At 40.7% G+C, this 14906-nt stretch overlaps 3 protein-coding genes across 3 annotated transcripts; 1 reads left to right on the plus strand and 2 right to left on the minus strand.

The window, feature by feature from the left end:
* Positions 1–579: 579 nt before the first annotated feature.
* Positions 580–1155, minus strand: LOC135626268 (glycine-rich cell wall structural protein 2-like). Its single transcript, XM_065131458.1, has one exon. The coding sequence runs from the start codon at positions 1153–1155 to the stop codon at positions 580–582; it is 576 nt and encodes a 191-aa protein (XP_064987530.1).
* Positions 1156–2851: 1696 nt separating this feature from the next.
* LOC135626420 (glycine-rich cell wall structural protein 2-like) lies at positions 2852–3703 on the minus strand. Its single transcript, XM_065131678.1, has one exon. It carries the CDS (start codon positions 3658–3660, stop codon positions 3022–3024), a length of 639 nt encoding a protein of 212 aa, XP_064987750.1. The 5' UTR covers positions 3661–3703; the 3' UTR covers positions 2852–3021.
* A 7137-nt stretch (positions 3704–10840) lies between these two features.
* On the plus strand, positions 10841–11706 carry LOC135626373 (glycine-rich cell wall structural protein 2-like). Its single transcript, XM_065131606.1, has one exon. It carries the CDS (start codon positions 10889–10891, stop codon positions 11534–11536), a length of 648 nt encoding a protein of 215 aa, XP_064987678.1. The 5' UTR covers positions 10841–10888; the 3' UTR covers positions 11537–11706.
* The last annotated feature ends 3200 nt before the right edge of the window (positions 11707–14906 follow it).

The following is a 14906-nucleotide window of genomic DNA, read 5'->3' on the forward strand; positions in this document are numbered from 1 at the left end:
TCATAGGATATTTACTTCAAATTTGGATTACCTAAGTTATAACATACCCTTACGATATCCATCCGTAAAAAGTTAGCTAATTTACAATTTTGCTCAAGTCTCTTGTAAGACTTGTAAAAGAGAAAGTTGATTAGTTCAAAAACTAGCAATAGAGTATTATGCTAATATGGTTTCGACGTAGCAAACTAAAACTTATCCTCTTTCACCGTTGTAATGATGTGACAGTGCTACGATTCCATCAAATATTTCACTCATATAGCTTTATATAGTTTTATAAATGATGTATATGATCGAAGTATACAGTTGGTCATTCTCATGATCATTTATGGTCTATCTCATGATCATTTGTCGTCATTCTATACTGGCAATCTGACTTTAGAAAGATTGAAGATCATATTCCCTGTGAGTAACCTTTGCTTCTTTTTATAAAGTATGAAGGTGAGATTAAGATCAAATAAGTATAAGCATAAAAATATTTGTTCATTTTTATAAGCATAAGGTGAGATTGAGATGTTTGTTCATTCTTTAAGTAATAATTATTGCTCATATTTTTATTTATATATTTTGTTCGATATTCTCTCACAATATTTTCTCGCCGCCACCACCGCCGCCCATGCCGTATCCTCCAGCGTTCCCGGCACCAGCACCCTCACAATAACCGGAGCCACACCCACGCCCATAACCAGAGCTAGAGCCGGCACCTCCCCCTTTTCCCCCGCCACCGCCATCTCCGCATCCTCCTCTGCCGTACCCTCCGGCACTCCCTCCACCGGCACCCTCACCATAACCAGAACCTTCACCGTCCCCTTCTCCATCGCCGCCGCCTCCTTTTCCGTACCCTCCATCACTGCCCCCACCGGCACCCTCATCATAACCAGAGCCATACCCAGATCCATATCCGGACCCATGACCAGCTCCGCCACCGCCTCCTCCTTTGCCGTACCCTCCAGCACTCCCCCCACCGGCATCCTCACAATGTCCAGAGCCATACACAGATCCATATCCGGACGCACGACCAGTTTCACCTCCTCCACCCCCGCCTCCGCCACCTCCGGCGCTAGTTCCAGTAAGGGATCTAACAGCGAAGGTGAGCTCGAGGTTCAGAAGTGCGATGAAGGCAAGAGGCCAAAGCCTAACACGAGTTCTGCTAAGCATTGCAGCTGAACTAGCAGTGAACTGAGAGATGAAACGTGGTGGTGGAGGGAGGTAGCCGAAGAGTACTTACAAGGCTTGGTTGCATGGGTAACAGTCCAAATCCGACGCCTTAATGCGCGTATAGTATTGCAGAGTCGTGTGAAACCGAGGGCCGGGAAGGAAGTCTTTTTGACACTGCCGCCCCGACCTTCTCTTTTCCCTCTTTTCTTACATGATCAGCTGAGATTTATTATCATTGAGTAGGCCCATCGATCAATCACTTTAGACATTATTTATGTTAGTTTGACAAGTCTCATAGTCTCACGTCAGGAAAATCAGGTTTGTTATCTCATATTAGAACTATAAATAAGGGCCTGAGCTTTGAAGTCAAATGCATTACAAGTAGCATCACAAGAAAAACCTAAGTGTTTGCTTTGGATTTAAGTCCATATTCAGTTCAATAGTTTGGACTTATAGTTGAGGTTTTTCTTGTTTAGTATTTTCGGATGTTTTATGGCCTAGGAACATCTTCCTAAGGCATTTGTAATAGTCTCTTTTATAGTAGTGCTTTGCTCATCTTTCGTCCGTAGATGTAGGTCAAGATTAATTGACCAAACCAAGTAAATCTGGTGTTCATGTCGCTTTTATTATTTTCATTTTATTATATATATATATATATATATATATATATAATCTTGAATTTTCTTTCAAAGTAAAGACTCGCCTTATTTTCATTTACAATAATAGGTAAAGAGGAAATATGACTAAGCAAAGTGGTTAAAGGCCTTTGGAAGTGTATATTATTTAACACTGTGGTGGACTTAACCAAAATAAAACCCGACATCATCTGAAAATGACTCAAAAAAATGAGGTAGAGAAAAATTGCATGCCCCAATTAGAAGCTACAACTACTAACATCACAAAACACAAAACAAAATAAATCCAGCTTACACATAAATTAGTGGACCTCATGTGTATCCTCTTTGTTCATCACTTAGATTAACGATAAAAGAAAACAAAAAAAAGGCTTTTTTGTTTTTGCTTTTCCCACCTACTGCAGAGAAGCATGAATGGAGATAGAATATGATACTAGGCATGACGGACCAGTTTTCTTCTAGCTTCTGCACGATAATTCATGTTCTTCTTTATAAGCCATACAAAACACTCCATCGAACAGTTGATCCTCGATGTTGTTCTCTAGCATGAGGCTGTAGAGGATTTGCAGTTATTGATTTAGATAATTTGCACTAATATTCAACGAAACAAGTAATTAATTAGATTGAAAACTCTAATAAGCAACTTAACGGTATCGATATCAAAGTTTTGCTCTGTGACTGGGACTATTCATATAATAATAATAAGTGTGGGACGAGCAGAGGAATAAGAGACCACATAAAATACGTACATGCATGAATGATAGCAGTGCGTGCGTAAAGTATTCGAATCGGAAGAAAAATGCATGAGAAAGGGGATACGAATGATACGGCCGGAGTTCTCTATTCCGATGCAACACGGGATTTAATAGATAAGATACTAGATATGTTCAAAATCCAAGGAAGCGACTCAGATTACATGTAATCTTAGCTTTTTATCTGTCTTTCATTTTTAGGAACAGAGGAACCCGTTCGTGATACTTGATATGATGAACATGCTGCTCAATTCAGTCTTGGCTTTGGCCAGTGTATTACTCCAAGCAAATTGGAACGAGAAACGAGACTTGCAATAAGCATTCTTTATATATTTATTATAAGCAAGAAAGCAAGTTCCACTTATATGGTGTTACACAGCATCACTTATTTCATCATCTCCAAGCATTCCACTGGACTTCTGCTGATACAACATTAAAGCTCTTATTCCTGCTACCTTCCAACATCTGTGTGCGTAAATCTAGCGGCGGCCATTTCCTCCACCGCTACCGTAGCCAGAACCGGAACCGGAACCGGAACCGTAGCCGGAGCCGGAGCCCGTGCCAGAGCCCGTTCCGCCGCCGCCTCCACCGCCTCCGCCTCCGCCACTCCCATAACCTCCGCCCTGACCACCACCAGCGCCCGAACCGTAGCCTGAGCCTGAGCCTGAGCCAGAGCCAGAGCCATAGCCAGCGCCTGAACCATCACCTTGTCCACCGCCTCCACCGCCGCCACCGCGACCCCTGCCATATCCTCCAGCGCTTCCGGAACCAGCACCCTCTCCATAACCGGAGCCATACCCACTCCCATCACCAGAGCCGGAGCCTGCACCTCCGCCTTCTCCCCCGCCACCGCCGCCACCTCCACCACTTCCATACCCTCCAGCACTGCCCCCACCGGCACCCTCACCATATCCAGCGCCGGAGCCGGAGCCGGAGCCGGAGCCATATCCGTACCCCCCATCACCACTTCCACCACCTCCACCTTCACCTCCTCCACCGCCGCCCCCACCACCTGCGGCGCTAGTTCCAACTAGGGATCTAGCAGCGAAGGTGAGCTCGAGGCTCAGAAGAGCGAGGAAGGCAAGAGCCCAAAGCCAAACACGAGTTCTACCAGCCATTGCAGCTCAGGTAGCAGTGAACTGAGAGATGAGTTGTGGTAGCGACGAGGGGTGGAGGGGTATTTATAGCAGTCTTGCATGGCTAGGCTAACAGTCCAAACCCGATTTCACAATGCACGTAGATTTAAGGCTCCGACCCGAAGAAAGTCGTGTGAAATTAGCGACTTTGGAAAGTCGTCGGGCAGCCGGTGGGTGGTTACTTTTTTGACACTTGAGGTCGCAGCACATGTCACCGGCCTTTCTTTTTCCTCTTCGTCTTCTTCAAGTCTCATGCTCACTATGTTGGAGGCATTCTCGCCACCGGAATGCCTGATCCCACCTCTTTCTTCGTCCCGTCCCATATACGCGTCGTGGACATTTTATGCAATATATATTATAGGCTTCGCCCATCGTTGATGGAGTTCGATTGGTAATGACGATGTGACATGTCTTATAACACGGTAGTGCACCCACCCATCCAATTGCAACAGGGGAACTCAAGATGACAAGTGCGGTCTCGAGCTGGATCGTGTTTGGTGCAAGTAGCCGTATACAACAGATCGACATGTCATTATTATGTGGTTATAACAGAGGAGAGGAGTCGTGATCGAAGTATTGGAAGAGGAGGATTTTGCTGGCCATCGTCTTTGCCCCACTAGTACTGCTGCACCAACTCAAAATATTCTAATATGTATTGTTGCAATTCACCTAAAATATAGAAATGAAGATATAATATAAGGAACTCTAATCATCATTCATTTGGATTTTCAATACTACCCAGACTCCTAATTTTTTTTTTGTATGTTTAGCTTAATATTGCAATATACCTAATTATGTGGGCTCATTATCTATCAGAGTTAATCTGTGTCATGCAACGAGTCAGGTGTGGCGTGAGTGTAAGAGCATTCGGCTTAATTAAACGTCGATATAAAAATAAACAGTAAAAAAAATTGAAGCTTCATTTCAATCCTTCGTTTTGTTGATTCAATAAGAGAATAAAAGGTTTTATTATTAGTGACCACCAACACGCGAGTGAGTGAACTCTTCTTCGTCGAGAAGGTTCATATGTCATGAATGGCGTCGGTTTCACATGCATTTCTTGCTTAATAACATAAGAATTATCCATCCCATGCATTATTATAATAATCGCCCGATGATAGAGATCCCGGATAAAAAGGGATCGTCATTGCTATGCACAACATACTGGTAGTGATGGAACGAGTGATCCATGGTAATTTTAGATGATGATGGGTTGGCGTCAACCAAACAAAGTCGCTGACAAATACCAGCACTAACCCTCCATCACTCATTGTAGCCATGTGGACAACCATGTTGAACATAAACACTTAAAGGAAGTCAGTCTCTCGAGGAAACCGTGCCGACGCCAAGAAGAAGAAGAAGAAGAAGAATAAAAGAAAGCATGAGTCCGGGTTTACTATTTGCGTTCGTTTGTGTTCCAAGTGGCCAACTGCACCACCTGCCGACAGAATACGAGTCGACTGCGGAGTAACCAGCGAGCTGCGTGCATTTCCGGTTGCACTGCTGACTGAATTCTTGGTTTTCTATGGACATGTATTCCAAATCCCTCGTTTGACTCACTCAGCTAACTGGAGACAGTGGGGATAATGAATGCTTCACTTGGGAATCATTATTCTTCGCTTTACATGTGATAAATAGATCGATTAGAAATTAAAATATTCATACTAACAAATAACAAGTTTGTGTCAAAATTAAGGAGAATTACTCATGCAGGTTTTATTTCGAGGAGAATGAATAGTGATTCAACATTAATCAAGATCACAGGACACAATCTGACAACCGGCTATTTGAATTAATACAGAAATTATAATAGCCATGCTTTAATATTTATCACGGCAAAAAAATCTAATTGCCTGTCATGCTTCCATGTCAACCATGGCTTGCATTCGGATCTCACGCTATTGCCTGCGATGCTTCTCTGTCTCTCTTGCATCGAAGTTCATAGTCAAGACGGATCGCATACACTTGTCATTTAATTTATACTGAACACCAAGACCTCAGCAGAAGATAGCGAGAAGTCATGATTCCCACCACCATAACTTTCACCACATGACATATGATAAAATTTGGGATGCATTGGGAATGCCGATGCTTAGCGAAATATATTATTAGCCATCTATATCAGCTGATCAACCCGATTACTTTAGTATTTGACTCCAATTAATTAAGTGAAACAAGGCACGAGTATTTGTAGAGATGTCGCATGTACTACAAGTACGTCGCGGAACGTGGGTTTCTAATGTTAAATTTAGAAGGTCGAGTTAGACTAGCAGCAGCAGCTAGTGGCTGTGTCTTGACTAATCTTGTAGCTTCATCTTCAGAAAACTATTCTTCTTACGTGGACACAATAGCTGTTTCTCTTTTAATTGCCCTATTATTTTGCTTGTCAACGCATCTCCTACCTACGTACGCCCTATTTGGATTGAAGTTATCGTGATGATCAAGAAAGATGGGATGGTGCGTCGGTGACACTCAGCAAGACTATGAGCTCAGGCAATTCCATGGACGCGAAAGTCAGATCACCTCGGAGTTCGCACTCAACGCAGGATTACATCCCACTCCCATTGCTTTCAAGTAAACACGCGGCCTCCTCCTAATCCACATTGCCTTTGACTAACGAGGCATTACACGATGTGTCTGAACCCATAGAGTCCACGCGTGTCGAGAGATGTGCAACAACTTGGATATGGCATCCAGCTACACAAACAGCTTAAACTATCAAAAGGATTGTAGCCAAATACGGCAAAGGATTGTGTCATATTTGTTGGTCTCGATCTTATCAAACTGGATCTTTTCCTTGAACAAGTAAAGAGATTTGTTTTCATGTTTGGTATGATAATAATGTATTTTGACATCACGTTGCAAGATCAGGACACAAACTAAGGAGCGTAATAGCACAACCCCTTGAACTGGCGTATAAGAAATTCTAGCCTGTGTTTTGGATTCACATCATATTAGAAATTAAAAAAATTGATATTATATTAAAAATATCTCAAAAAATGATGGTTATCAGGAAATTATACAAAAGAGTATCAAGGAGAATAAAAAATCTTTTAAATTTTTTTATCAAACATCAGCTTCTTATTTATAGACTTCAACTATGATAAAAACTCATATCTTGACAAAGACTAATGATCTAAAATCTTATCTAATCGTAAGATCATATCTAATAACAAAGTTTAATTTATATACCAGTATCTTTCCTTAAATTAAATTTTAGAAAAATATTAAAAAATCTAGAAGCTTGATGCAATATCCCAGAAACGTGATGTCAAATCTCTTGTCATGGTCATTCGGATGGAGAAAGAAAGAGTTCTCCGTGAGAATTCGATTAGAACGAGACTTGAGTAGAAACTATATAGGTTTAACAACACCATACCCGGAATACGATCTCTGGGATATTGCATCAAGCTTTAAGAAGGGTCGAGGCACAACTACGCACTCTTGCGTGCAAAAAAGGCCACAGTCTGACTCTACAACCGCAGAGTCCGCCCACGACCGTTTAAGGCCAAGGACCTCATCCTTCGAAAGACCGGAGTAAGCGACCTCACCCGAGCAAGAGGAGTGTTCCGAGAGAAATATCTCATGTGTTCTTGTTTATACAAATCTCTTGCCAAGGTCATTCGGAATGAGAGAGAAAGAGTTTTCCGAAAGAATTCAATTAGAGCATGACTCAAGTAGAAACCATATGGGCCTGACAAAACTATGCATAGAATATGATCTTTGAGATATTATATCAAGCTTTTAGGTTTTTTAATATTTTTCTAAAATTTAATTTAAGGGAGGATGCTGGAATATAAATTAAACTTTGTGGTTAGAGATGATCATATGATTAGATAAGATTTTAGATTATGAGTCTTAGTTATGAGTTTTTATCATAGTTAAAATCTATAAATTAGAAGTTTGATGTTTGTTTTAGACATACAATTTGGGATACGAAAGATTATAAATTTTATGTTCAATAAAAAATTTTTAAAAGATTTTTTTATTCTCCTCGATGCTCTTTTCTATAATTTCTTGTTGCCCATCATTTTTTTAGATATTTTTTAATATAATATTATATTTTTTTTAATTTCTAATATGATGTGAATCCAAAACACATATTAGAATTCCGTATACGCCATTCAAGGGATTGTGCTAGTGGACTTACGCTCCTTAGTTGGTGTCCTGATCTTGCAACATGATGTCAAAATACATTATTATCACACGAAACATGGAAACAAATCTCTCTACTTGTACAAGGAAAAGATACAGTTTGATAAGATCGAGACCAACAAATATGACACAATCCTTTGCCGTATTTGGCTACGATCCTTTTGATAGTTTAAGCTGTTCGTGTAGCTGGATGCCATATCCAGCTACGAGCATCGAAGGAACGACCTTGTTTTCCAAGTTAGTGCACATCTCTCGACACGCGTAGATTCTATGGGTTCTGACAGATCGTGTAATGCCTCGTTAGTCAAAGGCAATATGGATTAGGAGGAGGCCCGGACTTTACTTGAAAGCAATGGGAGTGGGATGTAATCAAGAAAGATGGGATGGTGCGTCGGTGACACTCAGCAAGACTGTGCGTCGGTGACACTCAGCAAGACTGTAATCCTGCGTTGAGTGCGAACTCCGAGGTGATCTGACTTTCGCGTCCATGGAATTGCCTGAGCTCACAGTCTTGCTGAGTGTCACCGACGCATCATCCCATCTTTCTTGATCATCACGATAACTTCAATCCAAATAGGACGAACGTAGGTAGGAGATGCGTTGACAAGCACAATAATAGGGCATTTAAGAGAGAAAACAGCTATTGTGATGATCAAGAATAATTTTCTGAAGATGAAGCTACAAGATTAGTCAAGATACAGCCACTAGCTGCTACTGCTGCTACTCTAACTCGACCTTGTAAATTTAACATTAGAAACCCACGTCCCGCAACGTACTTGAAGCGGAAATGGGATGACTGCATGGCTTATCAGTGTAGTACACGCGACATCTCTGCAAATACTCGTGCCTTGTTTCACTTAATTAATTGGAGTCAACTACTAAAGTAAGAGTGTTGATCAGCTGACATAGGTGGCTAATAATATATTTCGCTAAGCATCGGCATTCCCAATGCATCCCAAATTTTATCATATGTCATGTGGTGAAAGTTATGGTGGTGGGAATCATGACTTCTCGCTATCTTCTGCTGAGGTCTTGGTGTTCAGTATAAATTAAATGACAAGTGTATGCGATCCGTCTTGACTATGAACTTCGATGCAAGAGAGACAGAGAAGCATCGCAGGCAATAGCGTGAGATCCGAATGCAAGCCATGGTTGACATGGAAGCATGACAGGCAATTAGATTTTTTTGCCGTGATAAATATTAAAGCATGGCTATTATAATTTCTGTATTAATTCAAATAGCCGGTTGTCAGATTGTGTCCTGTGATCTTGATTAATGTTGAATCACTATTCATTCTCCTCGAAATAAAACCTGCATGAGTAATTCTCCTTAATTTTGACACAAACTTGTTATTTGTTAGTATGAATATTTTAATTTCTAATCGATCTATTTATCACATGTAAAGCGAAGAATAATGATTCCCAAGTGAAGCATTCATTATCCCCACTGTCTCCAGTTAGCTGAGTGAGTCAAACGAGGGATTTGGAATACATGTCCATAGAAAACCAAGAATTCAGTCAGCAGTGCAACCGGAAATGCACGCAGCTCGCTGGTTACTCCGCAGTCGACTCGTATTCTGTCGGCAGGTGGTGCAGTTGGCCACTTGGAACACAAACGAACGCAAATAGTAAACCCGGACTCATGCTTTCTTTTATTCTTCTTCTTCTTCTTCTTCTTCTTCTTCTTCTTGGCGTCGGCACGGTTTCCTCGAGAGACTGACTTCCTTTCGGTGTTTATGTTCAACATGGTTGTCCACATGGCTACAATGAGTGATGGAGGATTAGTGCTGGTATTTGTCAGCGACTTTGTTTGGTTGACGCCAACCCATCATCATCTAAAATTACCATGGATCACTCGTTCCATCACTACCAGTATGTTGTGCATAGCAATGACGATCCCTTTTTATCCGGGATCTCTATCATCGGGCGATTATTATAACAATGCATGGGATGGATAATTCTTATGTTATTAAGCAAGAAATGCATGTGAAACCGACGCCATTGATGACATATGAACCTTCTCGACGAAGAAGAGTTCACTCACTCGCGTGTTGGTGGTCACTAATAATAAAACCTTTTATTCTCTTATTGAATCAACAAAACGAAGGATTGAAATGAAGCTTCAATTTTTTTTACTGTTTATTTTTATATCGACGTTTAATTAAGCCGAATGCTCTTACACTCACGCCACACCTGACTCGTTGCATGACACAGATTAACTCTGATAGATAATGAGCCCACATAATTAGGTATATTGCAATATTAAGCTAAACATACAAAAAAAAAATTAGGAGTCTGGGTAGTATTGAAAATCCAAATGAATGATGATTAGAGTTCCTTATATTATATCTTCATTTCTATATTTTAGGTGAATTGCAACAATACATATTAGAATATTTTGAGTTGGTGCAGCAGTACTAGTGGGGCAAAGACGATGACCAGCAAAATCCTCCTCTTCCATTACTTCGATCACGACTCTTCTCCTCTGTTATAACCACATAATAATGACATGTCGATCTGTTGTATACGGCTACTTGCACCAAACACGATCCAGCTCGAGACCGCACTTGTCATCTTGAGTTCCCCTGTTGCAATTGGATGGGTGGGTGCACTACCGTGTTATAAGACATGTCACATCGTCATTACCAATCGAACTCCATCAACGATGGGCGAAGCCTATAATATATATTGCATAAAATGTCCACGACGCGTATATGGGACGGGACGAAGAAAGAGGTGGGATCAGGCATTCCGGTGGCGAGAATGCCTCCAACATAGTGAGCATGAGACTTGAAGAAGACGAAGAGGAAAAAGAAAGGCCGGTGACATGTGCTGCGACCTCAAGTGTCAAAAAAGTAACCACCCACCGGCTGCCCGACGACTTTCCAAAGTCGCTAATTTCACACGACTTTCTTCGGGTCGGAGCCTTAAATCTACGTGCATTGTGAAATCGGGTTTGGACTGTTAGCCTAGCCATGCAAGACTGCTATAAATACCCCTCCACCCCTCGTCGCTACCACAACTCATCTCTCAGTTCACTGCTACCTGAGCTGCAATGGCTGGAAGAACTCGTGTTAGGCTTTGGGCTCTTGCCTTCCTCGCTCTTCTGAGCCTCGAGCTCACCTTCGCTGCTAGATCCCTAGTTGGAACTAGCGCCGCAGGTGGTGGGGGCGGCGGTGGAGGAGGTGAAGGTGGAGGTGGTGGAAGTGGTGATGGGGGGTACGGATATGGCTCCGGCTCCGGCTCCGGCTCCGGCGCTGGATATGGTGAGGGTGCCGGTGGGGGCAGTGCTGGAGGGTATGGAAGTGGTGGAGGTGGCGGCGGTGGCGGGGGAGAAGGCGGAGGTGCAGGCTCCGGCTCTGGTGATGGGAGTGGGTATGGCTCCGGTTATGGAGAGGGTGCTGGTTCCGGAAGCGCTGGAGGATATGGCAGGGGTCGCGGTGGCGGCGGCGGCGGCGGTGGAGGCGGTGGACAAGGTGATGGTTCAGGCGCTGGCTATGGCTCTGGCTCTGGCTCAGGCTCAGGCTCAGGCTACGGTTCGGGCGCTGGTGGTGGTCAGGGCGGAGGTTATGGGAGTGGCGGAGGCGGAGGCGGTGGAGGCGGCGGCGGAACGGGCTCTGGCACGGGCTCCGGCTCCGGCTACGGTTCCGGTTCCGGTTCCGGTTCTGGCTACGGTAGCGGTGGAGGAAATGGCCGCCGCTAGATTTACGCACACAGATGTTGGAAGGTAGCAGGAATAAGAGCTTTAATGTTGTATCAGCAGAAGTCCAGTGGAATGCTTGGAGATGATGAAATAAGTGATGCTGTGTAACACCATATAAGTGGAACTTGCTTTCTTGCTTATAATAAATATATAAAGAATGCTTATTGCAAGTCTCGTTTCTCGTTCCAATTTGCTTGGAGTAATACACTGGCCAAAGCCAAGACTGAATTGAGCAGCATGTTCATCATATCAAGTATCACGAACGGGTTCCTCTGTTCCTAAAAATGGAAGACAGATAAAAGCTAAGATTACATGTAATCTGAGTCGCTTCCTTGGATTTTGAACATATCTAGTATCTTATCTATTAAATCCCGTGTTGCATCGGAATAGAGAACTCCGGCCGTATCATTCGTATCCCCTTTCTCATGCATTTTTCTTCCGATTCGCATACTATACGCACGCACTGCAATCATTCATGCATGTACGTATTTTATGTGGTCTCTTATTCCTCTGCTCGTCCCACACTTATTATTATTATATGAATAGTCCCAGTCACAGAGCAAAACTTTGATATCAATACCGTTAAGTTGCTTATTAGAGTTTTCAATCTAATTAATTACATCAAAAAGTACGTATAATATATTTAATATTCTATTATTTGATTTTAATTTCTAAAATTAAAATTTTTTTTTATATAATAATCATAATTTTTATGGGGAATAAGATTACTAAAGATGGAAAGAAAAGAATAATGTACTTCCATCTCTAACTTCTATTGATTTTTAATGGGCATTCGTTGTCCATTTAACAGGAGATATATGTAACCCAATATATCAACATCTGTATTGATATAACTTTGACTTGGGGCCATTGTTTTGTCTGTCATTTGCACCTGGATTCAACCCCACATATCCTCTTCGAATGCGCCTTTGCTCAATCTTTTTGGGATCTTCTCTGGCAATTTCTAAACATTCGATTTCAACTCTTCCCTACTTGGCATCAAGGAGACTGGATTGCAGAAAACTTATCGCTTGACAAACCATCCCGTGACAAGCTTCTTTGCATCATTGTTACTGCTTTTTAGGCCTTGTGGAACAATCGCAACGAAGCTAAATATTAGCTTCCGCTCTGCCAATCCTGCTTCCCTATTTAGAAAGGTCATGTTAACTGCTAATGATTCTTACATGGTCTCCCAGGATCCTAAGAGCACTGTTGAGGGTGCTGCTGCTAACCTAGAGGAACTTTAGGTAAGTTATGATTTCTGTATAGAGTTTGATGGTTCATTTATTTCTTTTGATCTTGTTGTAGGTGTAGGCTTTCTTATCAAGAGCTTAACTATCCAACCCCCATGGCTGGGCGGAGGAGCCTGCAAAGCTGCATGCTGCCTACTGATGGCTGAAACTTTGGCCCTTAGATCTGCTGCTTCTCTACAGCTTGCATTTTTCTGGATCAAGTCTGACTCCTTGCAAGTTGTCTGGTTTTTGCAATGTCTCTTCTATGACAAATATTTTCTTATTGACAAACTTAAGGTTGTGAAAGTTAGCAATATTAGTATTTTGTTGGTAGGTCTCCTAGTTCTCCTAGTTCTATTGATCCGTAAGCTCAAAAGTTTGTACTAGATAGTGATCGAATCGAAAATTCCTACTTCTATAATACTAATTCATGAATATTCGATCAATAACTAACTTAAGTGTCAAAGAATCTATGTCGGGTGTGATGCTTTGCGAACAATTGAGATGTTGAATCAGGTTGGACCAACTTCATCGTGTGCAAGTAAGCCATCAATATGTGCGAGTAAAATCAAGATATTTTTATGGAAACTATTTTAGAAGAGATTACCTATTATAAAATGGTTATATGGAATCATGTGCTCAGTCTGTCATACAGGTGCAAACTCTATTGATCATATTTTCATTTTGCTCAAGCCTATTGGGAAAAGCTTCAACATGGTACAATATTCTTAATGAATTAAACCATTATAGATTCATTATTCTTCTCCTTAGTTCTTGAGTTTATCTTATCATAATATATCAACATGGTGCAATATTCTTAGTGAATTGAACTGGACCAATCATTAACTGAAACCAAGTTTTCTCTTAGATTGTCGTTGCTAATTCGTCAATGATTTATGAGATCATAGTTTCCGAGGAATAACTATAACATCAAAAATGTCGAGATAGTCCATGCTACGGGGATTATTATTATTGTTTTGTGATATATCTTTAAGTATGTTATATTTTTTATTAGAATATTATTATTTTAAGCTATTAAGTTAGAGTAAATATTTGAATAAGTATGTGTTATGCATAATTGGTACCATAGTTCTTTTTTATGGTATCAACATACGATTAATACATGTTAATTATAAATTATTTATTATGATTATATATGTGTCTTACAAGATATACTCATTCGTCTATTAATCTTTTCGGTTGATACTCTACTCACGCATGACATAAACCATTGTAATTATTAATATTGATTTGACATATAATTATAAGCTTTCGTCCAACTCTATCATATTTCTTATTGGACATTTCTTCCAACTCTATCATAGTTCTTCTTTATGGCATCAATATATGATTAATTCATTTATTTATAAATTATTTATTGTGACTATACATGTGTCATACAAGACATGGTGGTTCGTCTATTAATTTGATGTTTTACTCATGTAATTGTTAATATTGATTTGACATATTATTATAAGCATTTTAAAACTCTATCATTTTTTCTTATTAGACATTTGTGCTTAGAAAAAACTATAGTTTTATTCGAAGATAGCGCGGTGTGGTGTTAAGAGTGAGAGTTAAAAATTTATTTAAGGTGAAGATGGATTCAATAATTTTAAATATATAAATTTAAATAAAAAATTATTTTATTTTATTAAAAAATAATTTTATCTATGCATGAATCATTTTTTTTTTCAAAAATCAAACTATGTCAAATCGGAACGTCATAGCAAATTATCATGTTTTAACATTATAACTCTCTTTACTTGTACAAATAATAAACTAATTCAGTACATTTTCAACCCAAAAAGAAAAAGAAAAAAAGTCAATCAAATCGCTACATTTTTTGTTTTTTTTGCTTTGGTACAGCAGCAGAATGGTGGATCACAACTATTGTTGGGTGTGGTTTCTGTCTTGGGCTCACCCGACCAACTCATCTCCTCCTATTGCTTTCTATGTGGTTCCTACGCATCACAGCAAACCTAATTATACCCACCGAGGTCGGGAACCAATGGCGGACACTTCTTTCATGTTTGGATCACAGTGCTACGAGTAAGTTTCGTCTTGATGAGCAATTAAGACTGTCCTAAGCATTCATTTAAATCCACCGATCAATCAAGTTATCTCTGTAGTTCCCA

The sequence above is a fragment of the Musa acuminata genome, chromosome BXJ2-11 (genome assembly GCF_036884655.1).
Source record: "Musa acuminata AAA Group cultivar baxijiao chromosome BXJ2-11, Cavendish_Baxijiao_AAA, whole genome shotgun sequence".
Lineage (NCBI taxonomy): Eukaryota > Viridiplantae > Streptophyta > Magnoliopsida > Zingiberales > Musaceae > Musa > Musa acuminata.